The following is a 27,007-nucleotide window of genomic DNA, read 5'->3' as shown; positions in this document are numbered from 1 at the left end:
CCAGGAAGAAGTCACCATCGCATGTGGCGGCGCGCGCGTTCGGGACAGAGAGCGCAAGCGCGGCCACCGGGATTCCGGAGAAGAGCGGTGGCCGTAACCAGGGGAGACCGAATGACAACAATGAGGTAAGTGGGGATGAATTTTATCCTAAACGGTGGGAATTTGTTAATCAAATATATTTACAAAAATGATCACTGTCAAATCATTAACAGATTTAACTTAATAAGTGATCATTATGATAGGATAACCCCTTTAACAGTCATCCCACAATGCCCTGCCCTCTTAAAAGCAACCTCTACAGTGCCCTACCCCCTTAACAGTGACCAGCACATTGGCCCAACACTCAACAGTGACCTCCACAGCACCCCACCCCTTTAACATTTACCCTCACAGTATCCTGCTCCTTTAACACTGACCTCCACAGTGGCCAACACCCTTTAAAGTGAACCTTGATAGCGATGTACCCCTTAACATTGGCATCTAGAGCAGCCTGCCCCCTTGACAGTGATCCCCTCCACAGCAGTCCTTCCCTTCCCCTTAACAGTTACCACCCCCCCCCCCCCAAAGTGCCCTGGAAAAGCAGCCCACCCCCTTAACATTGAACTGAACAGGGCTTTTCCCCTTCAAGTGTGTCCCCCCTGACGCCACACCCCCTTAATATAAGACTTCCACAACACCCTGCCCCCTAACAGTGACCTCCAACAGTGTAGAAAAATAGCTGAGTTGTTATGGAAACCAGGCGTAACTGTGTAAGTCATCACTGAAGGACCTGTGTGTTTCTATTGGATAATAAGGGTTATGTGACTGTGTTAGAATGTGAGTGAGGCCTCATGCACACGACCGTTGTGTGCATCCGTGTGCATCCGTGGCCGTTGTGCCGTTTTCAGTTTTTTTTCGCGGACCCATTGACTTTCAATGGGTCCGTGGAAAAATCGGAAAATTCACCGTTTTGCAGCCGAGACTGCGATCCATGCATCCTGTCCGTCAAAAAAATATGACCTGTCCTATTTTTTTGACGAACAACGGTTCACGGACCCATTCAAGTCAATGGGTCCGTGAAAGAACACGGATGCACACAAGATTGGCATCCGTGTCCATGATCCGTGGCCGTAGGTTACTTTCATACAGACGGATCCGAAGATCCGTCTGCATAAAAGCTTTTTCAGAGCTGAGTTTTCACTTCGTGAAAACTCAGATCCGACAGTATATTCTAACACAGAGGCGTTCCCATGGTGATGGGGACGCTTCTAGTTAGAATATACGAAAATAACTGTGTACATGACTGCCCCCTGCTGCGTGTGTACATGACGCCCCCCCCTGTAGTTAACTCTTTGTTGTCCAGTGCGGCCGCCCCCCCCTCCCTCCCCTGTAGTTAACTCTTTGTTGTCCAGTGCGGCCGCCCCCCCCCTCCCCTGTAGTTAACTCTTTGTTGTTCAGTGGGCCCCCCCTAGCTCCCTTGTAGTTAACTCTTTGTTGTTCAGTGGGCCCCCCCTCCCTCCCCTGTAGTTAATTCTTCGTTGTCCAGTGCGGCCGGCCCCCCCTCCTTCCCCTGTAGTTAACTCGTTGGTGGCCAGTGGGCCCTCACCCCTCCCTCCCCCTCCTAATTAAAATCTCCCCCCCATCATTGGTGGCAGTGGAGAGTACCGATCGGAGTCCCAGTTTAATCGCTGGGGCTCCGATCGGTAACCATGGCAACCAGGACGCTACTGCAGTCCCGGTTGCCATGGTTACTTAGCAATTTAGCATTATACTTACCTGCGTGCTGCGATGTCTGTGACCGGCCGGGAGCTCCTCCTACTGGTAAGTGACAGATCATTAAGCAATGCGCCGCACAGACCTGTCACTTACCAGTAGGAGGAGCTCCCGGCCGGACACAGACATCGCAGCACGCAGGTAAGTATAATGCTTCTACAAATTGCTAAGTAACCATGGCAACCGGGACTGCAGTAGCATCCTGGTTGCCATGGTTACCGATCGGAGCCCCAGCAATTAAACTGGGACTCCGATCGGTACTTTCCGCTGCCACCAATGATAGCGGGGGATATTTTAATTAGGAGGGGGAGGGAGGGGTGAGGGCCCACTGGCAACCAACGAGTTATCTACAGGGGAGGGAGGGGGGGCCGGCCGCACTGGACAACGAAGAGTTAACTACAGGGGAGGGGGGGCGGCCGCACTGGACAACGAAGAGTTAACTACAGGGGAGGGAGGAGAGGGCCGGCCGCACTGGACAACGAAGAGTTAACTACGGGGGGGAGGGGGGCCGCACTGGACAACGAAGAGTTAACTACAGGGGAGAAAGGGGGGGCCGGCCGCACTGTACAACTAAGAGTTAACTACAGGGGGGGAGGGGGGGCCGGCCGCACTGGCCACCAATGAGTTAAAAACAGGGGGCAGTCATGTACACAGTTTTTTAGTATATTCTAACCTAAAGCGTCCCCATCACCATGGGAACACCTCTGTGTTAGAATATACTGTCGGATTTGAGTTTCACGATCTAACTCATATCCGACAGTATATTCTAACATAGAGGCGTTCCCATGGTGATGGGGACGCTTCAAGTTAAAATATACCATCGGATTGGAGAAAACTCAGATCCGATGGTATAAAAGGGACTCCTGACTTTACATTGAAAGTCAATGGGGGACGGATCCGTTTGCAATTGCACCATATTGTGTCAACGTCAAACGGATCCGTCCCCATTGACTTGCATTGTAATTCAGGACGGATCCGTTTGGCTCCGCACGGCCAGGCGGACACCAAAACGACTTTTTTTTCATGTCCGTTGATCCTCCAAAAATCAAGGGAGACCCACGGACGAAAAAACAGTCACGGATCACGGACCTGCGGACCGTAAAAAAAACGGTCGTGTGCATGAGGCCTTAAGCTGCAAATCCTATTGGCTAATCCATTTTTTGAAATATCAAATTTTTGGGAATAATGGTACATCCTAGACAGCTGATGTTTCTATGTACAAAATTTGGTGCAGAACGGTCCAGTTATTTGGCCGTGCATAAAGAACAGACAGACAACAGGCAGAAATTTATATATATATAAAATTATATTTCATTTAATATTTGTGTGTGAGGTTAAAAGATATCCACAGTGTTCCCCATAACAGTGACCTCTATAGCACCCCTCCCCTTTAATAGTGACCTTAACAGCAGCCCATCCCCTTAACTTTGACCTCCACAGCAGCCCGCTGCTTTAACAGTGGCCTCCACAGTGCCCGCCCCTTTAACAGTGACCTCCACAGTGCCCGCCCCTTTAACAGTGACCTCCACAGTGCCCGCCCCTTTAACAGTGACCTCCACAGTGCCCGCCCCTTTAACAGTGGCCTCCACAGTGCCCGCCCCTTTAACAGTGGCCTCCACAGTGCCCACCCCTTTAACAGTGGCCTCCACAGTGCCCACCCCTTTAACAGTGACCTCCACAGTGCCCACCCCTTTAACAGTGACCTCCACAGTGCCAACCCCTTTAACAGTGAACTCGATAGTGCCCGCCACTTTAACAGTGACCTCCATAGTGCCTGACCCTATAACAGTGGCCACCACAGTGCCTGCACCTTTAACAGTGATCTCCACAGCGCCCTGCCGTTTAATGCTAGGGCTACACGATGACATGTGTTGTAACTTGTAAGACATTTTGTCTCAACAACTTTTATAATGATAGGCTATGGTGTCGCACTGCGACATGCTGCTACTGCGACACGACAGTCACAAAATATCTATCCAAAATGGATGCATGTAGCAGTAGTTGTGCCCTATGTAAGGTGACTTATTGTCCTGTAGTCCTAGCCTAAAGCTCACCTACAGCAGTGAAGAAAAGTGGCTGGGCTGTTATGGAAACCTGGAGTAAAACTGTGCGCATGGCAGTTGGGATTTGAAGAGAAAGGCTTGCAGGCTTGTATTGGGTAATGCAGGTAATTTTTTGGGAATATCTCAGGAACGTTAAGTCCTAGAGAGCTGAGACATGGTCTAAAACCTTCCTGGAATACTCCGGGCCCCGCCGCTTACCGCAGTATTTATAAACATGAATCCTTATCCTATTATTAAGTTTAACTAACGCTGCGCTCTCCCCGATCCCCTGTATCAGTACAGCACTTACGAACAAGCTTCCATAGCAGGCAGAGCGGACGGCAGCAGTAACGCCACTCACTGACGTCGCGCGCCTGCTCCTCCCACTTTATGAATGAAGCAGGAGGAGCAGGCGCGCGACATCAGTGAGTGACGTTACTGCTGCCGTCCGCTCTGCCTGCTATGGAAGCTTGTTCGTAAGTGCTGTACTGATACAGGGGATCGGGGAGAGCGCAGCGTTAGTTAAACTTAAAGGGAACCTGTCACCCAAAAATCGCCTATTAAGCTGTTTACAGTACCTTATAGTGCTGTATAGTCGTTTCCTGATGCACTTTTTGTTAGTTTTGCAGCATGTATGCTCAGTCAGAAATCGATGTTATATTCAGCTGCTGCCCCGTGCTTCAAGTCAGGCTTGAAGTCACGGGGGCAGCGGCCTCGGCGTCTTACATGGCCCTCTCCCCGCCCCCTGCCTCTGTGACTGACAGCCGAAATCCGATTCCGGGACCGCGCTCAACGGCCGCATGCGCAGATGCCGGGCGCGGGCGCGTTTGATACAGGATGTCGGGCGCATGCGCAGTGCGGCGAACGTAAGACGGCGCGTAGTACGCGCGGCAGCCGGGACCGCGCTCCTGCCGCCCTTTACTGCGCATGCGGCCGTTGAGCGCGGTCCCGGAATCGGATTTCGGCTGTCAGTCACAGAGGCAGGGGGCGGGGAGAGGGCCATGTAAGACGCCGAGGCCGCTGCCCCCGTGACTTCAAGCCTGACTTGAAGCACGGGGCAGCAGCTGAATATAACATCGATTTCTGACTGAGCATACATGCTGCAAAACTAACAAAAAGTGCATCAGGAAACGACTATACAGCACTATAAGGTACTGTAAACAGCTTAATAGGCGATTTTTGGGTGACAGGTTCCCTTTAATAATAGGATAAGGATTCATGTTTATAAATACTGCGGTGAGCAGAGGGCCGGTGTGTATTGGGGGACACTGTTATGAGGGGGATCTGTGGATGACATATAGCAGTGTCATCCACAGATCCCCCCATAACAGTGCCATCCACAGATCCCCCACCCCATAACAATGCCATCCACAGATCCCCCACCCCATAATAATGCTATCCACAGATCCCTCCATAACAGTGCCATCCACTGATCCCCCACCCCATAATAATGCTATCCACATATCCCCCCATAACAGTGCCATCCACTGATCCCCCACCCCATAACAATGCCATCCACAGATCCTCCACCCCATAGCAGTACAAGCCACAGATGCCCCATAACAGTACCATCCACTGATCCCCCATAACAGTGCCATCCACTGATCCCCCATAACAGTGCCATCCACAGATCCCCCATAACAGTGAAATCCACAGATCCCCCATAACAATGCCATCCACAGATCCCCCACCCCATAACAATGCCATCCACAGATCCCCCACCCCATAACAATGCCATCCACAGATCCCCCACCCCATAACAGTGCCATCTACAGATCCCCCACCCCATAACAGTGTCATCCACAGATCCCCCACCCCATAACAGTGCCATCCACAGATCCCCCACCCCATAACAATGCCATCCACAGATCCCCCACCCCATAACAATGCCATCCACAGATCCCCCACCCCATAGCAGTACCAGCCACAGATGCCCCATAACAGTGCAATCCACAGATCCCCCACCCCATAACAATGCCATCCACAGATCCCCCACCCCATAACAATGCCATCCACAGATCCCCCACCCCATAACAATGCCATCCACAGATCCCCCACCCCATAACAATGCCATCCACAGATCCCCCACCCCATAGCAGTACCATCCACAGATCCCCCACCCCATAGCAGTACCAGCCACAGATGCCCCATAACAGTGCAATCCACAGATTCCCCACCCCATAACAATGCCATCCACAGATCCTCCACCCCATAGCAGTACCAGCCACAGATGCCCCATAATTTAGTCATGCACAGACCACCATTAATTCAAACCCCACCAAAAGCACACCTTTTGGTTAAAAAGATGTTTTTTCTTTTTTTCCTCTTCAAAAACCTAGGTGCGTCTTATAGGGCGAAAAATATGGTATATGATATCTATGTGTACATTCCTCCTCAGCACAATGTCCGCTTTCTCTCAGGGAAGATGACCTCAGAGTCCGGTGTAATCCATGAGATTCTGGAGCTCTCCATTCCCCAGCGGCTCCTGGTTTCTATAATAAGGATAACTTGCTCCTAGAACAATATGGTGGAGAGATATCTCCCCTAACGTGTCTGGGCCTTTCATGTTATCTGTGGAGACGTCTCCATAGACAATGGACGCCGCTACCAAGCGAGTGCCGGCCTGAAATGGGAGGAGATGAGGGGATCTCTCCCTGATCTGTCTGGGGCCCTTTTATGCGCCGCGGAGACGTCCTCAGAGGGAAAGGACGGTGCTACAATCCATTCATGTCTCCGCCAGAAAAACTCTGAGGGAAGAACTCGCTCTGTGAGACTCCCAGAGATCTCGCTCTTTCCCGACGGCAGAGAGAGGCAGCCGCCTATACCCCAAAGCTGGCGCTGGGTGACTGCCCCCGAAGGACAGATACTAATTACTAAGAATAATCAGTGGGGGAGGTTTGTCAAATTGGAGTAAAGGAAAATTGGTTTAGTTGCCCCTAGCAACCAATCACATTCCACCTTTCAGATTGGAGAGCTCATTCTCTAGAATCTGATTGGTTCTTTCCAACTGCCCATTGGACTGCAGATGATACGCCACGGAGGAATCCACATTCACTTTTTACAACTCACAGAGGGACCTCCAAAATTTAGAAGTAAATTGTATCCATCTATCAGAAACTATGGGGACATTTATCAAACTGGTGTAAAGTAGAACTGGTTTAGTTGCCAATAGCAACTAATCAGATTTCACCTTTCATTTTCCAAAGCAGATATGTAAATGTAAAATGAAAGGTGGAATCTGATTGGTTGCTTTGGTCAACTAAGCCAGTTGTACTTTACACCAATTTGATAAATGGAGGTGCATTGTGTGTTACTGTGAGTTCAGGATAGAGGAATCCAATGTCACGTGATCCTGTGACGTCTGAAGGTCCTTACAGCTCACAGAGTGTAGATACTACCGATATTATATCCTAGTGACTTCAGGACCTTTGATGATGTCATGGTCATGTGATCAGTCACATGAGGGGAGGAGTAAAGGTTTTTCACTGTTCAGCACTTCCTGTCACGTGACCAGTGTGACGTCATCGCAGGTCCTGCAGCCCCAGGAGGTGAGATCTGCAGGTCCGTTATTGGACTTGGTTCTGGGTTTATTAGAATGGAGCGGTTCTATAGGTGATATATAGCAGGTCCAGCCAGCAGGGGGCAGCACCGGCCATAGAGAGTCTCTGCTCACAGGAGGGGAGTTCTCCTCAGACATGTCTGCTCTCCCCCTGGAATATTAGGAGACCCCCCAGACCCCTGTAAGAGGGGCTGTTCTCCTGGATTAGAGGGGTCTTCCATCACACACTGTTCTGTGATGTCACTAGGATATGGAGTCAGTGTGTGATCGGTGGGGACAACCTCTTCTAGATGAAGGGGCTGCAGCGCTGTGTCCTCTCCTCACTGTCCCTGCACAGCGGAGGCCGGAGCTCTAATGAGCAGGGACTGTGGAGGAGACTCAGCAGTAAAGCAGCTCTGCAGCCCCTTCATTGGATTTCATTTGGAATAATTATCTAGTTGATTCTTATTAAGATATTTTTTTAGCTTTATTAACTATTAACACGCCTAGCTGCCATCCACGATTTACGTATTTAATATCTCTCTGTTCTTATTTTATTAGGAGTCATTTACATGTAATTGTCTAAGATTGAATGAGATGTAGATTGTAAGCCTTACGGGCAGGGCCCTCTCTCCTTCTGTCTGTACCAGTTTGTAACTCATCTACCTGGCGGGAAACATGGTGTAGGAAATTAGCTTGTTAGGATCGATTCTCTGTTTTATTGGCCTGTGTTTGTATATTAGAGTTGCTGCGATACCAAATTTTTGATTCGATTTCGATACCGTAAAAAAGTATTGCAATATTCGATACCACGTGAAAAAAATAAAACGGCAAAAAAGCCATGTGCATTCCGCATTTTAAAAAATGGCGAATAGCACAGTTTTTTTTTTAGTTTAGTTTTTTCTGTTCCGGCGTTTACTACATAGATAGGTTTTAAATTTCTAAGGCTACTTTCACACTTGCGTTCGGGGCTCCGCTTGTGAGTTCCGTTTGAAGGCTCTCACAAGCGGCCCCGAACGGATCCGTCCAGCCCTAATGCATTCTGATTGGATGCGGATCCGCTCAGAATGCCTCAGTTTGGCTCCGTTCCGCCTCCATTCCGCTCAGGAGACGGACACCCAAGCACTGCTTGCAGCGTTCGGGTGTCCGCCTGGCCGTGCGGGGCCAAACAGATCCGTCCTGACTTACAATGCAAGTCAATGGGGACGGATCCGTTTGACGTTGACACAATATGGTGCAATTGCAAACGGATCCGTCACCCATTGACTCCCTATCGGAGTTTTCTCCAATTCAATGGTATATTTTAACTTGCCACTGCCACCAATGCTTTTAATACTGGGGAGGGAGGGGCCGCACTGGCCACCAATGCTTTTAATACTGGGGAGGGAGGGGCCGCACTGGCCACCAATGCTTTTAATACTGGGGAGACCGCACTAGCCACCAATGCTTTTAATACTGGGGAGGGAGGGGGGTCTGGCCCCTGCTGCCTGGCAGCACCCGATCAGGGGCTGAGATCCGCACAATTAACCCCTCAGGTGCGGCAACTGAGGGGTTAATTGTGCGGATCACAGCCCCCTGTAAGAGATCGGGTGCTGCCAGGCAGCAGGGGGCAGTCACGTACACAGTTCTTAGTATATTCTAACTTGAAGCGTCCCCATCACTATGTGTTAGAATATACTGTCGGATCTGAGTGAAAACTCAGATCTGAAAAAGCTGTCATGCAGACGGATCCAGAATGAACACAAGTGTGAAAGTAGCCTTAACAGTTTGGACTTTTCTGATGCAGCGCTATGTAATATGTTTATTTATTTATTGTTTATATATTTTGTATGGAAAATTGGGTAAGGGGGTGAATTATACTTGGGGTGTTTTTGTTTGTTTTTTAACTTTTCTTTTTTTTTACACTTTTTTATTTAATAACTACTTCCCCCCTTAGGGGCCAGAACCTGGGATTTTTCATCCCTTGTCCTATTCACCCTAATACAGCTCTATGATGGTGAATAGGACCTCACACTCTCCCTGTGCATAGCAGCAGGGAGCTTCAGTAGCGTCCTGGCTGCCATGGTAACTGATCGGAGCCCCAGGATTACACAGCTGGGGCTCCGATCAGAAGCTGCCACTGCACCACCAATGAGGGGGAGGGGACCCTGTGGCCACTGCCACCAATGAGAAGGGGAGGGGACCCTGTGGCCACTGCCACCAATGAGGAGGGGAGGGGACCTTGTGGCCACTGCCACCAATGATTTTAACACTGGGGGGTTGAGGGCGTCGGGCGCACAGCGCCACCAATGATAATTGACCTTTAATACAGGCGGCGGGTACTGGCAGCAGATCGCAGCTCCCTGTCAGAGGCAGAGTGCCAGCTATGCGATTCTGCTGCCGGCCCCTGCCTCCTGTATTAAAAGTTAAAGGCGACCTTTCATGAGCAGGCTATATAGAGCGGCGCCAAGGGATCTCGCTGCACTTACTATTATTCCTGGGCACCGCTCCGTTCGCCTGCTGTGCCCCCATTACTGTCTCCTGCTCCGTATGCTAATTACTACTATCGGAGCAATGGGCAGGAGACATCAGCTAACTTAAAGTCTGGACCCATGTAAAGTCCTGCTATCATTGGTGGCGCAGTGCGCTCACCCCTCTCTCCTCATTGGTGGCAGCAGCAGCACAGGAGGGGGGGAGGGAGAGACTGCTTCCTTGTCCCCTGTGCTACTGCAGGAACATGAGCGGGCTCATGCTCTGTGATACTGGAGCAGCCCAGTATAAAAAAATTGAAATTCAGGTATCGAATCGATACCGGGACAAAAGTATTGATTGGGTATCGAAATTTCGATGCCTGCAACCGTATCCGTCTTGGCTATGTTACAGATACTACAAACGGATCTGTTCATGACGGATGCATGCGGTTGTATTATTGTGACGAATCCACCCAAACGCGAGTGTGAAAGTAGCCGTAGGGAGTGTTCAGACGCCTTCCCCCAAAGCATTGTTTTATTACAAACCACCCGGTGCTCTCACCTCCCACAGTTAGTTTAGTTCTACACATCAGTGGAAGCAAAGTTGCTTTTAACGTTTGTCAGAAAAATGTTGAGTTAAAAAAATCAAGCAACGGATTGTGAAATTGGCAGCAAGTGAATATTTTCAGATATTGAGGCTAATGAGGAAAATGACATGTCTCGTGTGTTGGAGCGACACTAAAAGATTGCAGGTTAGAGGATGGAGAACATGATGAACCACTAGGATTCTTCTCCACATCAAAGAAAGCTGAAAATGTTCAAAAAAGTGATGAAATTGTTTGTAGCGACCCTACACTCAATGTCCGAACGATGGCAGAGATAGTGAATATCGAATCAGAAATTTTGGACAATGATTGTCATATGAGAATTTTTTTTCGCTCTGATTGTTCCAAGACTTCTCACTCCTCACCAGAAATGATTATAAGCAAATCTAAACAGATCCAACATTTTGTTTCAATGACCCCATTTTAAAAATCCTAAGTTGCAGTCCACTTTCTGTTGTCAGACAAGATCTGTCCCTGGTAAAAACAGACCCAGAAGATGGATGAGAGGAAGTGTGTGTGTGTGTGTGTGGGGGGGTGTCGGAGTTGGCTGAGATCCTGACCCTGATAAAATAACTGCTTCTACAAAGCTTCTGAAGATCACAGGAGCCTCCTGCCTTTCTGCAAGTGTGATTTTATCCCTCTTTATCAGCTTTCTGAGCTCCTTAGAAAAAAACATAGTGGAAAGTAAGGGAAGTGAGGTCACTATGTACAGTACCTATAGAAGGGAGAACCCCCCTGCTTCTGAGTGAAATGCATCTAGCTGTGCAGCTGAAACTAGATAATATGGCTGAAATAAACTTAAAGCGAACCTTTCACCTCATTTTCACTTTATAAACTAGCAACAGTACCTTATAGATTATGTAACAGAATCGCGCATGCGCCGTCCGCAATGCCTGCCTGTCTTGCGCTTGTGTCCGCAAGAAAGACGGCGAATGAGGAGGACGGCGCATGCGCAGGATTCACAAGCGCGGTCCCGGCGACTGAGCCGGCTGTCAATGACAGCGCATAGAGGCGGGGTTAGGGCAGGGGAGGTACAGCCAGAGGTGAGGGAACAGCTACCCCCTTGACTTGTAGCGTGACTTCAGGAGCAGGAAATGAGAACTTTATAAGACGATTTTTTCAAGAATAAACAGCGCAGGAAAGCGGCACTAACATGTATAAGAACACACTGAAGATAATCTATAAGGTACTGTTGCTAGTTTATAAAGTGAAAATGAGGTGAAAGGTTCGCTTTAAGGTAAGCCCAAACATAACAGTTCCTTCACAGACTGTACATAGAAGCACTGCCATTATGCAAACCTTTTTTGAAAACTCAGGTTCACTTTAAACACAGTCCTGAGACCAAATGTGAGTCATTACATTGGAAAACATTCAAATTCTCAAAGGCTGCAGAAAGCATGTCAGATCAAGTGTCTGTGAACTTCCTATCAGTCATCCCATTAATAAAGACATTTACAGGAAAAATAAGATGAGCTCTGTCTGCTGTATGTGATAGACTGCGATGTGTGTCCTGTGTAACACTGTATTCACTGTACAGCAGGAGGCCGGCTGACTGATTTATTATGGTCACCAGTCTGGTATGTATAAGACGCCTCAATAGCTAAGTCACCTCCGTTGTACAATATTGGTAGAGTTTTGTCATTCTTAATTTGTGAGACACTTTAGTTCATGTAAGATGTGATTTTGCTCACAATCCTCCTTCTTTCCCTCAGGTTCCTTAGGTGCAGGACTCTCTTCTTTTTTTAGAGCCAATGGTCCTTTCCATCAAGGACCCACCAAGGATGGAGAAGGACAGAGACCACATGGCTGCGAGGATATTAGACCTTACCCTGGAGATCATCTCCTTGATAACTGGAGAGGTGAGAGTCTCACATGGCATCTCTCTTATCTCTAGTAATAAACCAGGGAAATGTCTGGAAAGGTGAAGGATTCTTAGAATCTCTGTAGTGATCGGCGTCTCCCCATACACAGGATTACACAGTAGTGAAGAAGTCGTCTGGTGAGTGTGTGACACCCCGTGTGTCAGGAGGACGGAGCAGGACCCAGAGCCCCATCACCGAGCCTCCACCTCATTCCCTGATACATGAGCAGAAGATCCTAGAACTTACCACCAGGATCACTGAGCTGCTGAGCGGAGAGGTGAGCGCTGCTCGGAATGCTGGGACATTATACAATAACGCCAAGGGAGGGGTCTGGTAATGACTATCCTTGTGTTGTCAGGTTCCTATAAGGTGTCAGGATGTCGCTGTCTATTTCTCCATGGAGGAGTGGGAGTATTTAGAAGGACACAAGGATCTGTACAAGGACGTCATGATGGAGAATCACCAGTCCCTCACATCACCGGGTAAGAGGAGACCTGCCATGACTGTAGAGGAGAGAACAGTTTTGAATCAGAGTGCGGATGTAGATGTGCTGTGCCACAGATTTGGCTGAGGCTACTGCTAAAGGAGTAGCTAGATTACCCCCGCCCCTTCCCTGTCCTTACTCTTTAATCCAGGGGTAGGCAACCTCCAGCTGTTGAGAAACTACAACTCCCAGCATGTATACTTGCTCTGCTCCTCTAAGAACTCACAAAATGAATGGAGTATGCTGGGAATTGTAGTTTCACAACAGCTGGAGTTCCGAAGGTTGCTGATCCCTGCTTTAATCCATATTGACGTCACTGCAGGGGAACAACCAGGCCACTACCTTTGGGAGTAGACTCAATTCAGTGGCTGTTGACCTCCAGGGATCAAAAAGTACCAATGAAAAGCACCAAGGGATCAGTCAGAACTGTAGCCAAAAGACAAGCAAAGACAGGGAGCGTTTGCACAATGCAGTAAACAGTGCAAAGATCAGAGTAGGCAGCAAAGGGTCATTACTAGAAACGGTCAGAGTTCACGTCAGGCAGCAATTGGTTAAATCCAGTTAACAGGCAGAGGTCAGGTCAGACATCAATTGGTTAAATTCAGTAAACAGGCAGAGGTCAGGTCAGGCATCAGTTGGTTAAAGAGGACCTTTCACCTAAAAAAAAAATGTAAACTAAGAACATAGCTTTACTTACATGCCCCCATTAAGTGTTGATCGTTTTTTCTTTTTTCAAATAGTGCCCCCGTTTGTCCGCTATGCCCCCCCGGAATAATTCCCGCCGTCTATGGTAATGAGCCAGCCTCAAATGGGCTGGCTTTAAAAGTTCTCCTCGGCGTGCCTTCTCTCTTCTCCCTGGCACGGAGCGCATCCAATCAGCGCGCTCCGCTCTTAGCCAGGGAGAAGACGCTCCAGTTCTCGCGAGACTTCAGAGAACTGGAGCGATTTCGTCTATCCGGCTAAGAGCGGAGCGCGCTGATTGGATGCGCTCCGTGCCAGGGAGAAGAGAGAAGGCACGCCGAGGAGAACTTTTAAAGCCAGCCCATTTGAGGCTGGCTCATTACCATAGACGGCGGGAATTATTCCGGGGGGGCATAGCGGACAAACGGGGGCACTATTTGAAAAAAGAAAAAACGATCAACACTTAATGGGGGCATGTAAGTAAAGCTATGTTCTTAGTTTACATTTTTTTTTAGGTGAAAGGTCCTCTTTAAATCTAGTTAACAGGCAGAGGTGGGTAAATGGGCAACTGAACTTAAGAGTGGAGTAACTAGCAACTAGAACCTCTTAGTCAGGCACCCGTCCACAGGGGAGGGTGCCTTAAATAACCCAGGGAATAGCCATTGATTGGACAGATTAGGGCCACACATGCTGGCCATTTAAGGGCTCATGCGCACGACCGTATGTATTTTGCAGTCCGCAAAAAATACGGAAGACGTCCGTGTGCATTCCGTGATAGAACAGTACTATACTTGTCCGTAATGCGGACAATAATAGGACATGTTCTATTTTTTTATGCAGAACAGAAATACGGACATATGGAAACGGAATGCACACGGAGTAACTTTGTTTTTTTTTGCGGACCCGTTGACTGATTCCACATGCAACAAAAACGCAACGGTCACGGAAAGAAAATACGTTTGTGTGCATAAGCCCTAAGAGCCAGAGGAAGCGGAAAAAGCCACTGCAGGCTAAGAGCTGGCCGTAGATGAGCACACCGTGGACAAAACAGTGAAATGCCAATAGGCATGGACCACCGGAGCGGGGAATCGGGTAAGTGCTCTAATGGCCGTGCCTTATAGGAACAAGGCGATGTCAGCAGCCATGGGCCGGCCGGCATCCCAGATTCACTCATCATTGGATATAGACAATGTATTCAGTCACCGTGTGTTTTCCTACAGATGGATCCAGTCAGAGAAATCCACCAGAGAGATCTCCCAGTCCTCAGTATTCCCAGGACTGTCCAGGGGAGAAACCAAATATCCCACTGGATCATCAGGTAGGTGAAGCTGAGGTTTCTACGAATCCTCTATAGACAGCGATTTTGCTTCCCTCTGTCTTAAGACCTCAATAGACAATTCCTGCTCCTGCTCACCGTTCTCCTCGGTCTTGATTAGGAAGCCGTACTTGTCAGTCTTCTGTACGGAGAGGTGGAAGGGAGTCGGGATGGCGTTGAGCCCTGGAGAGGGCAGCGTGTCTCCCTTTGCTAGTCTACATGGAACCAGGGAGACCCTCAGTGACCCAGAATTGGAGTCTATAGGCTCCAACTCTGAAATCAACAGTGTTAGGAAGACTGACAAGTCTGAGGCTGAGGAGAGCGGTGAGCGGGAGCAGGAATTGTCCGTTGAGGTCTTAAGACAGAGGGAAGCAAAATGGCTGGCATACAATGACTGCTGTGAGCGGGGCCCGGTGTAATGGAGTACAGTGACTGTACCGGGCCCTGCCGCAAGTGCAACAGTAGTTGCTGGCCTCCAGTCCCTCCTCCCACCCTGCATAAGTTTAACTGTAACTGATACATCGCCAGCCATGCTGTGCAGCATAGCTGCCGGCGATGTGTCAGTGTCAGTCATGTACAAATTACACCATTGGCTTTATAAGATGCACTGCAATCCCCCCCCCACACACTTTTTGGGGAAAAAGTGTGTCTTATAAAGTGAAAAATGCAGTAGATTTTAGGATGCTTTTAAAAATATCCCATTTTGTGGCTGTTTTTTTTTTTTTTTTCTTGAGGACTTTGTCCCAGTTAGTTAGGCCTATGGCCTCTCTTAGTTGGCTAAATTTAGCTTTTTTAAAGTTTGGTATTTTTGCTCCTCCCTGTAGAAACGCTCTTTTGAATGACAATTGGAGGGTTATTACTTTGTGGTCACTATTTCCCACGTGTCCCCCGACCTGCACGTCTGTTGTTCTGTCAGGTCTATTGGTTAATACTAAGTCCAATGTGGCCGTCCCTCTAGTCGGGTCCTGAACCAGTTGGGAAAGGTAAATGTCTTTTGCTATTGCCAAGAACCTGTTTCCTTCTTTATGAGATGTAAAGGTTTCAGTTTCCCAGTCTATATCTTTGTTTTGTTTTGTCTTTTACAATGGTTTTTATTTTTTTGTTACTTTATTTTTATTCATTTTTGATACATAATATTTCCCTCAGGAGGTCAATAAAAGACCTCTGGAGGACACAGACTTTATTTTTTTATTTTTTTACATTCCCCCCCCCCACTGTTTCTACTGTAACTGGGGCATCCACAGGAGCCCCAGTTATAGGGGAAAACAGCCCCCTGTTGGGGCATTACACACAGGGAAAACCTGATCAGGGTCTCCTTAGACCCTGCAGCTCTGCCCCTGCCCCAGACAACCCCGGAGGTCACGTGACCGCCGGGACTAACAGAGGAAGCTGCACTTCCTGCTCTCTCCACCATGTGTTCAGGTACTGCTCTCCTGCAGGCACAGGAGAAGGCAGAAGTGGTAATAAACCACTCCTGTCTTCTCCTCAGGGTTCCCGCTGTGTCTGTCAGACGGGACACAACCTGTTCCTGCTAGATTTCAGGAGCAGGAGCTTTAATCCCAGAGCTGATCAGCGCTGGGATTAAAGTGCTGCCTGCATGTGTATACAGTCAGGTCCATAAGTATTGGGACATCGACACAATTCTAACATTTTTGGCTCTAGACACCACCACAATGGATTTGAAATGAAACAAACAAGATGTGCCTTACCTGCAGACTGTCAGCTTTAATTTGAGGGTATTTACATCCAAATCAGGTGAACGGTGCAGGAATTACAACCGTTTGCATATGTGCCTACCACTTGTTAAAGGACCAAAAGTAATGGGACAATTGTCTTCTCGGCTGTTCCATGGCCAGGTGTGTGTTGTTCCCTCATTATCCCAATTACAATGAGCAGATAAAAGGTCCAGAGTTCAAGTCTGCTATTTGCATTTGGAATCTGTTGCTGTCAACTCTCAAGATGAGATCCAAAGAGCTGTCACTATCAGTGAAGCCATCATTAGGCTGAAAAAACACAACAAACCCATCAGAGAGATAGCAAAAACATTAGGCGTGGCCAAAACAACTGTTTGGAACATTCTTAAAAAGAAGGAACGCATCGGTGAGCTCAGCAACACCAAAAGACCCGGAAGACCACGGAAAACAACTGTGGTGGATGACCGAAGAATTCTTTCCCTGTTGAGGAAAACACCCTTCACAACAGTTGGCCAGATCAAGAACACTCTCCAGGAGGTAGGTGTATATGTGTCAAAGTCAGCAATCAAGAGGAGACTTCACCAGAGTGAATACAGAGGGTTCACCACAAGATGGAAACCATTGGTGAGCCTCAAAAACAGGAAGGCCAGATCAGAGTTTGCCAAACAACATCTTAAAAAGCCTTCACAGTTCTGGAACAACATCCTATGGACAGATGAGACCAAGATCAACTTGTACCAGAGTGATGGGAAGAGAAGAGTATGGAGAAGGAAAGGAACTGCTCATGATCCTAAGCATACCACCTCATCAGTGAAGCATGGTGGTGGTAGTGTCATGGCGTGGGCATGTATGGCTGCCAATGGAACTGGTTCTCTTGTATTTATTGATGATGTGACTGCTGACAAAAGTGTTTCGCAGGGCTGTGGAGTCGGTAGATAAATGCTCCGACTCCTCAGTTTTTGGTACTTCCGACTCCTGTATTTAATATGCAAATGTATTTTATACATTCCTTGAAGGAAAGAAAGGCAACATACAGTTGTTCCACCAAGTTCTTCTAAGCTCTTATAGGAGAGAGAGGTAGTTGGGCAGAAGCTGCTGCCTTCTCCTTTGTGTGCTGCTCTTCTGCTGAAGATAGGGCAGTGGGGGGATCCAGGAAGGGGCATTTAAAACATGATTTCCCCAGTAGAATCCCATAGTCATGTTTAAAGTTTAAGCTAACAATCTGAGTTTACAAGTTTTTATAGCCTCAGCTGAATGACAGCAGTTTTTCAAATTATTTACAGCTTCAGTCTTGAACTATTGACTATCCATTCCCTTCACTTATACAAGTGTCTCTAGTCCTGCAAAAAAACATATTTATTTAAAGAGGACCTTTTATTGGTCCAAACATTGTGAACTAAGTATCCTGACATATACAGCGGCGCCCAGGGATCTCACTGCACTTACTATTATCCCCGGGCGCCGCTCCGTTCTCCCGCTATGTCCTCCGGTATGTTCAGTCACTTGGTTATAGTAGGCGGAGACTTAGGGGACTTGGTTATACTGGGCGGAGACTGCCCTTGTTCTCCTGGGCGTCTTCTTCTCCCAGGCTGAGAGCTCTGCGCTGCGATTGGCCAGCGCTACAGCCTAGGAGAAGGAGACACAGGCTGATTAACTATGGTATTAGCCACCGTCACAGTGGAGTGGACAACTCCCCCTAACTGCACACTGGGTAAATGTAGTGGCGGCTGGGCCTGAGGCAGACAGCACTTTGGTGCATATCCTACAGCCTCGGAGGATTGCTTGACGTTTGTCGGTGCCTCCTCCTCTGCTTACTCCTCCAGGATTTCAGCAACATGGTGGAACTGTACGTGCCCACACATCTGCACGTACTGACTGATGGGTCTGCCCCATTTAACTGCTGGGTCTCCAAATTGGGCATATGGCCTGAGCTTGCCCTTTATTCTTTTGCAGGTGCTGGCCTGCCCTGCAGCCGGTGTATTGTCCGAACGTGTGCTTAGCACGGCAGGGGGGGTCACAGCCAACGTGAACAAGCTCATGTTTATTAAAATGAACCAGGCATGGATCCTACAGGACTGGTCCATACCTTGGCCAGAGTAGAGAGGTATACCAGCCGCACCCAGCCATTGTTTTGGGGCCTCCACAAACAAAAAAAATATAAGAAAAATAAAAATTTTTATTAAAAGGTTGAAGACCTCTTCCGCCTGCACCCCCATGTCTGCCTCTGACACCTGAACCTGTCTTATATTGGCAGAGTAGAGAAGTATATGGGGCCATTGTTGTACTCCAGCGCACTTTATGCATTGTCTTTGCTATTTCCAAATGTTTGGGGGCCTCCACAAACCTAAAAAAATAATAATGGTGACCTCCTCCGCTTGCACCGCCACGTCTGCCTCTTTCGCCTGCACCCCCACGTCCGCCTCCGACACCTGAACCGCCACATCTGCCTCCTCCACTGGGACCTCCGTCTCCAGGCCCAAGATTATTATGTCTTCTATTGGCAGAGTAGAGAAGTATACCGGTTGCACCCAGACATTGTTATACTGCAGCTCACTTTGTGCGTTTTATTTGCCACTCTGTCTGTTTGGTGATTGACAGCTACCAAACTCCACCCACCAACAAAAAAAAAAGTCATGATTATTTTTTATTTTTGTTATTAGAAACACCCCATTTATCTGTCAAACTATATTGTGGGAGAGGAAATTCTTCTGTGGCAATTTTTTTAAATTTAGAACACCCCTTTGGCATCTGTCTTACTGTAGTAGGAGAAAAATTATTTTGATATATAGTCCCCAGATAGGGGACATATGAGATCTTAAAGGGACACTGACAGGCCCAATAACCATAATTAGCTGTACATATCCATGCACAGGTCTTCTAATGTGCATTTAAAACATATAAGTATCCCCCCTGTCCACATTATGAATACTGCAAACTCGTGTTTTACAACCTGAAGTAATCCCTGTTCTTTCTGCCCAAGGGGCGGGGTTTCAGCTTCTCTGGGCACAAGAGAAGCTGAAACCCCGCCCCTTGGGCAGAAAGAACAGGGATTAGTTCAGGTTATAAAACACGAGTTTGCAGTATTCATAATGTGGACAGGGGGGATACTTATATGTTTAAATGCACATTAGAAGACCTGTGCATGGATATGTACAGCTAATTATGGTTATTGGGCCTGTCAGTGTCCCTTTAAACTGAGCTAAAAAATTTTACCCAGGTTTTAACCCAGGCCATACAAGCGCCAAACTGTCACGCCGTGGCTCTTAGCAACCTGACACAGAATTGACAGAGACATGGAAATATAACAAACAGAAACAGTGTTTGCTTCCTCCTCTGCCTCTTCCACCTACACTTCCACGTCCGCTGCCTCCTCCACTCGGACCTCCACCTCCTGGCTTAAGATTATTATCTCTCATATTACAGCCATTTTAGTGCCCCAAACTTCGGCTCCCGATTGACTTCTATTGGGTTCGTTGTTCGGGATCAAGTTCAGAACCCGAGCCGAACTTTGAAACACAGTTCGGCTGAACCCCTCGAACCCGGGCATCTAGTGGTACTCTCATCCCTAGTGGTGTCATTTTGACAGGATGATTAACACTGCAGCACCGGGGTCAGAAATGTGTCACTACTTTTATCATTTTATGACATTGTAATAAAAAATTTTTTTATATATACATATTTTGCATGATTGGGACACCACAAAACTAATACATACCTCCAGACAGATCCTAAAATTAATACAGACCCCAAAATAATACAGACTGCAAACCAGACCCCAAAATTAGTACACATCCCATACTTATACAGACCCCAAACCAGCATAAAAATGTATTCAGACCCAGATCAGAACCCAGATTTATACAGACCCTAAATGAAGACCCAAATTTATACAGACCGTATATCAGATCCCTGAATTAATGCAGACCCCTGTCACACCTATATCTCCCACCTCACCTCTTGGTCCCTTAAATGCAGACCTCAGACCAGACAAAAGAAACCTCACCTCTCCTCCTCCAGGTACCACCGCTCTTAGTTGGGCACTGGCGCTGCACTGTGTCCTGATGTCAAAGGCCCCTTTCGCACGAGCGAGAATTCCGCGTGGGTGCAATGCGTGATGCAAACGCATTGCGCCCGCACTGAATCCGGACCCATTTGTTTAAATGGGTCTGTGTACATGAGCGGCGGTATTCACGCATCACTTTTGTGTTGCGTGAAAATTGCAACATGTTCTATATTCTGCGATTCTCACGCAACACTGGCCCCATAGAAGTGAATGGGGCTGCGTGAAAATCTCATCGCATCCGCAAGCAAGTGCGTATGCGATGCAATTTTAACGGATGGTTGCTAAGAGATGTTGTTTGTAAACATTGTTTTTTTATCACGTGTGTGTAAAGCGCAGTAAATCGCATTGCACCCGCGCGATAAAAACGGAACAACTGAACGCGATCGCAAACAAAACTGAATGGCTTTGTTTGCGAAATCGCGTAGTTTTCACTGAAGGCATCCACAATGCATCCGGATATAATCCGGACATGCTCACCTGCAAGGGGCCAAACATTGTCAGGTCATATCGCGTCCCACACACTGTATCCTGAAACCTGTGTCAGAACAGAATGCAGAGCTGACGCCGGGAGAAGAGGACCAGGGTGCGGTATGTAATACTTAGCACTGTACTTCCCACTCCCTGGGCCTTCTGTACTAATGAGCACTTCCACTACCCGTGCCTCATCATCTATGATTCAGAATGTGGGTGGCTGTAGTAGTGCAAACAGTATTAGCAGCACCAGCCGCCCGGCTAGTAGTAGTAGTAGTAGTAGCAGCAGACCACAGTTCTCCCTTGCTTCTAGTAGGCACCAGAATATTATAGAGGACAAAGAGGATGAGATTGTGGATTGGATGGCTCACGCCTCTCAGTCACAGCGGGCTGATGTCAATTTTCACATCACAGCATTCCTCCTGCTCTCCTCCTTGCGGCTCCAGAGAAGCTTTTCATTTGCATCATCTCTGTCTCTTAATTCCGCTCTTCTAATGAAGGACCTTCTTGTTTCCTAAGAAGAAGCAACAAAACCCCATGTGCTGTGGAAGATAAACCAAATAGTCTTCCTGTTAATGACTTCTGTAAGAAGTGTCAGAGATAGGACTGCCATAAGGAGGAGGTTCAGGCAGAGGACCCAGTGCATAGCTATGTTGGTGGTGGTTGTAGTATAGGGGCATTTGTAACCACAGTGTTGACGGTAATGGCAATAGTAGCCGTGGCGACAGTGTGACTTGGGGCAAACCCAGAGCACTCGTAATTGACTTAGAATCGATTCGGACCCAAATCAAATTCTTGGAGTGATTTGTTTGAATTGGAACTAAAACGAATTTCAAGAAATTTGCTCATCTCCGATTCATATCTTGTAGAACTGTTTGATTTTTGCCTGGACATAAGAAAAACTAGCAGCGGGGTATATTTTTCTCATGTCTTTCATCTTGCAGGAAAGTTCTGGTGAAACGACGAGTGGACTCGAAAAGCCCATCTCAGTGTCTGTGAATGGTAAGAGCCTTTCATAAATCTTTTTTGATTGTAAATGTCTTTATTAATGGGACAATTAATAGGAAGTTCAAAGAAACCTCCTCTTCATCATCATTAATAATACAATGAATATTAATAATTAATTTATAACCATAATATCCCTTGATCTTCATTGGCATCGGTAAAATGTGACAGCGTGAATAGATTCAATCACAAACACAAAAATGATTAGAGGGTAAATGCCGATTTAAGAATAAAGGTCACATGATACGATAGACCAAAGAACCTGGTCCTGGTCCTAAAGATGAATGTTAAATAGCCATTGAAATAATAACTGGAAAAGTGAAGGCATCTAATGATAATAAGAGAAGGAGGACATTTGCAAATTAGCTGGTAAAAGCTGATCAAACCAAACCTGCTGAGATGAGAGTACATGTATTTAAAAAACTGGTTTCCATACCACAAGACCATGAATGATAAGGACAAGGTAGCAGTTATCTAAAGACTGATCAAATGCAATTTAAAATAGGTGAACCAGTTAGACAAGAGGGAGGCTCTGCAAGAAAAAGTAAATGTGTAAAGTACTTTTACCAGTCTCCGTTCAGTACAGGCCAGCATCACAGGAGAGGTTGCAGGAAGCCCAGCAGGGTAGCAGGGGAAGGTGAGGGAGAAGGCAGTTTTGCAGATCCGAGGAGACCAAAGGATTTCTAGACTAATGAGATCCAGTTAAGGCCTCATGCACACAACCGTTGCGTTGGGTGCTGACCCATTCGCTTCAATGGGGGCGCAAAAGATGCGGACAGCACTCCGTGTGCTGTCCACATCCGTTGCTCCGTTCCGTGGCCCCAGCAAAAATATATAGCATGTCCTATTAGAATAGGCATTTCTACAATGGGCCGCCCGTTCCATTCGCAAATTGTGGAAGGCACAAGGGCGGCTTCAGTTTTTTGCGGATCCGCGGTTTGCGGACCGCAAAAAACGGAACGGTCGTGTGCATGAGGCCTAAGAAGGAAGTTGGCAAGGAGGGCCAGGCAGCCAAGATTACAAGAGAAAACATAATAATATAAAATCCCCTGAAGAAGCGACAGCGAAACGCGCGTCGGGGTCAGGATTTACTGTTCTGTATTTATTGAGCAGCTATTTTTCCCACGTTTATCCCCATTTTCATGCACTTTATTATTGCCTATTGACTTGATACCTACTTGGCACTTGTCAGGGGTAGATGGGATTTACTGCATTTATTATTGCTACATTACCAGCAGTCCAGTGTTATTCCTGTGTCTTCATTGCCATATATATATGTTTTTTATTATTATGTTTTGTATGTAACAATAAAGATTTGGTATGTTTTACATTTGAACACGGCAGTGTTGTACATTTATAGGTGTTTATTCCTTTCTATCTTTAACTCACAGCCATTACTGCCTTTGGGCGTTAATTTTGATTGGTGTTGTGCAAGATTACAAGAGGTAGATCTTGATCCTGAAGGAATCCTGGGTCTAAGAATAGATGATTCTCACCTATTTTAGACAAAAAGGGCAAAGGGAATCGCCAGTGATAGGAGATCCCTCAATCCTGAAACAAGTCAACCAGTGGTTTTAGAATGATACGTTGCACCAATATGTGATGGGGAAAAGTTTATATCAGTGTGTTTATGCAGGGGATGCTACAGGTAATTGGAGATGGTAGTGATCACATTTCCTGGCTTGCAATTGTCTCAATAAAGCTGCGAAAATAATATAATATTGTTTCTTTTTCCAGTGGAAGACAAGATGAGCGACTCCTATGGACATCTCCATTTATCTTCCTATCATGAAGCAGAAGATAACAATACCACACAAGAGTTAATAACTCCTAATGTCCTTCACAGCAGAGATCCATCCACTGATACTGCCGGTCACAAGAAACCTTCATCTATGCAGTTACTGAATGGCAAAACAAGAACTAAACAGAAATGTGGAAACATTTTTTCTAGTGAGAAACGTTTAAAAAAAAAATCTAATCTTTTTTTCCATGAGAGCAATTGCAGAGATAATGGGTCATTTCCATGCTTGACATGTGGAAAATCTTTTAGCATTAAATCCATTCTAGTTAGACATCAGAGAACTCACACAGGGGAAAAGCCATTTTCATGTATTGAATGCGGTAAATGCTTTAGTCGGAAATCAAATCTTGTTGTACATCAGAGAACTCACACAGGAAAGAAGCCATTTGTGTGTCCTGAATGTGGGAAGTGTTTTGATGTGAAGTCATTGCTTACACAACATCAAAGAACTCATACTGGGGTGAAGCCATTTTCATGTTCAGAATGTGGGAAATGTTTTGTTCAGAAATCAAATCTTGTTAGACATCAGAGAAGTCACACAGGGGAGAAGCCATTTATGTGTTCTGAATGTGGGAAGTGTTTTGGTGCGAATTCAACTCTTAAAGTACACATCAGAAGTCACACAAGAAGGAATCTATTTTTATGCTCAGAATGTGGGAAACGTTTTAGCCAGAAATCAAATCTTGTGAAACATATAAGAACCCACTTAGGAGACAAACCATTTTCATGTCTTGAATGTGGAAAGTGCTTTACTCAGAAATCAAATCTTGTTACACATCAGAGAACTCACACAGGAGAGAAGCCATTTATGTGTCCTGAATGTGGGAAGTATTTTACGGTGAAATCAATGCTTGACTATCATCTAAGAAGTCACACAGGGGAGAAGCCATTTCCATGTCTTGAATGCGGGAAATATTTTGCTCAGAAATCTAATCTTGTTAGACATCAGAGAAGTCACACAGGGGAGAAGCCATTTATGTGTTCTGAATGTGGGAAGTGTTTTGGTGTGAAATCAGTGCTTATAAAACATCTAAGAAGTCACACAGGGGAGAATCCATTTTCATGCTCAGAATGTGGGAAACGTTTTAGCCAGAAATCAAATCTTGCTACACATCTAAGAATCCACTTAGGAGACAAGCCATTTTCATGTCTTGAATGTGGAAAGTGCTTTAGTCTAAAATCAAATCTTGTTCTGCATCAGAGAACTCACACAGGAGAGAAGCCATTTTCATGTTCAGAATGTGGGAAGTGTTTTAGCTTTCAAGCAAGTGTTGTTCTGCATCGGAGAACTCACACAAGGGAAAAGCCATTTTCATGTTCAGAATGTGGAAAGTGTTTTAGCTCTCAAACAAGTGTTGTTCGGCATCAGAGAACTCACACAAGGGAGAAGCCATTTTCATGTTCAGAATGTGGGAAATGTTTCACCTGTCAAGCAAGTGTTGTTCGACATCACAGAACTCACACAGATGAGAAGCCATAATTATGTGGGAAGTCTTTTATTCAGAAATCAAGTCTTGCTAAACATGAGAGAATTCACTTAGAAGAGAAGCCATTGCAATGTTCAGATTGTACGACATGTGAGAGATGTGGAGCTTTATTGTGAGACCTGTTGCCTAATTAAGTCTTCTGTATAACTTAAAGCGGTTTTCTAGTTTCCCATATTAATGACCTATCCTCAGGATAGGTCATCATTAGGGATGAGCGAACCCGAACTGTATAGTTCGGGTTCGTACCGAATTTTGGGGTGTCCGTGACACGGACCCGAACCCGAACATTTTAGTAAAAGTTCGGGTTCGGTGTTCGTCGCTTTCTTGGCGCTTTTTGAAAGGCTGCAAAGCAGCCAATCAACAAGCGTCATACTACTTGCCCCCAAGAGGCCGTCACAGCCATGTCTACTATTGGCATGGCTGTGATTGGCCAGTGCAGCATGTGACACAGCCTCTATTTAAACTGGAGTCACGTAGTGCCGCACGTCACTCTGCTCTGATCAGTGTAGGGAGAGGTTGCAGCTGCGACGTTAGGGCGAGATTAGGCAGTGATTAACTCCTCCAAAAGACTTAATTCAGTGATCGATCTACAGCTGTGGATCATTGAACTGCTGCTATTCAATTGCTCACTGTTTTTAGGCTGCCCAGAGCGTTTTTCATTCACTCTTTTCTGGGGTGATCGGCGGCCATTTTGTGTCTTGTGGTGTGCCAGCACAAGCTGCCACCAAGTACATTTAACCATCAATAGTGTGGTTATTTTTTGTCTATATCCTACATCAGGGTCAAGCTGTCACCAAGTGCATTTAACCATCAATAGTGTGGTTATTTTTTTGGCTATATACTCCATATGGGGCAAGCTGTCGCCAAGTGCATTTAACCATCAATAGTGTGGTTATTTTTTGGCTATATCCCACATCAGGGGCAAGCTGTCACCAAGTGCATTTAACCATCAATAGTGTGGTTTTTTTGGGCTATATCCTACATCAGGGGCTTGGCTGTGCTTGCTATTTTATTGAGGGGTGAAATACAATTGCCAAAATAGCAGTACCCTAAATCTGGTGTTTCAGCTGTGGCCAGCCAATTGTAATACTGTCTGCTGTCTGGCAAAGGATATATTTTTGTTCAGGGTTGAAATACAATTCCCAACTTAGCAATTTCCTAAATTAGTCGTTTCTGCTGTATCAGGGCTACTTTAAATCTATTCATTAAAAGGGTATATTAGATTCAAGGTGCAGATAGGGTCATTCTCAATAACTTCACACACACACTACTGTGCATTTCCAAGTCGAATTCTGTCTGTAAACGTATACCTTTCACCCAGCGCCTAAATACTAGGCCTCAAATTTACATTCATCTAAATCTGTGGTTATTGCTGTGGCTGGTCAAGTTATTTAGTGTCCGTCAAAGCACAGTTTTTGTTCTGGGTTGAAATACAATTCCCAATTTAGCAATTTCCTAATTTAGTGGTTTCTGCTGTATCAGACCTACTTTAAATCTATCCGTAAAAGGGTATATTAGATTCAAGGTGCAGATAGGGTCATTCTCAATAACTTCACACACACGCTACTGTCCATTTCCAAGTCTAATTCTGTCTGTAAGCGTATACCTTTCACCCAGCACCTAAATAATAGGCCTCAAATTTATATTGAGCTAAATCTGTCGTTACTGCTGTGCCTTTATTAGTGTAATACGGTACCTAAATAGATGCCAGATAGTGTTAGGTGTCTGTAAAAAAAGGCCTGAATTTGAATTCAATA

The 27,007-nt window shown here is 46.4% G+C and overlaps 1 protein-coding gene across 1 annotated transcript; it reads left to right on the top strand.

The window, feature by feature from the left end:
* The first annotated feature begins 12,502 nt into the window (after nucleotides 1–12,502).
* Nucleotides 12,503–25,508, top strand: LOC122934765 (gastrula zinc finger protein XlCGF57.1-like). The gene is made up of 5 exons (XM_044290457.1): nucleotides 12,503–12,526; nucleotides 12,608–12,731; nucleotides 14,635–14,732; nucleotides 21,902–21,959; nucleotides 23,700–25,508. The coding sequence occupies exons 2-5, from the start codon at nucleotides 12,647–12,649 to the stop codon at nucleotides 25,241–25,243; spliced, it is 1,785 nt and encodes a 594-aa protein (XP_044146392.1). The 5' UTR covers nucleotides 12,503–12,526; nucleotides 12,608–12,646; the 3' UTR covers nucleotides 25,244–25,508.
* Nucleotides 25,509–27,007: the final 1,499 nt, after the last annotated feature.

This window comes from Bufo gargarizans, chromosome 4 (assembly GCF_014858855.1).
Source record: "Bufo gargarizans isolate SCDJY-AF-19 chromosome 4, ASM1485885v1, whole genome shotgun sequence".
NCBI lineage: Eukaryota > Metazoa > Chordata > Amphibia > Anura > Bufonidae > Bufo > Bufo gargarizans.
The sequence above is the reverse complement of the archived record's forward strand: the minus strand, read 5'-3'. Positions and strand labels throughout refer to the sequence as shown.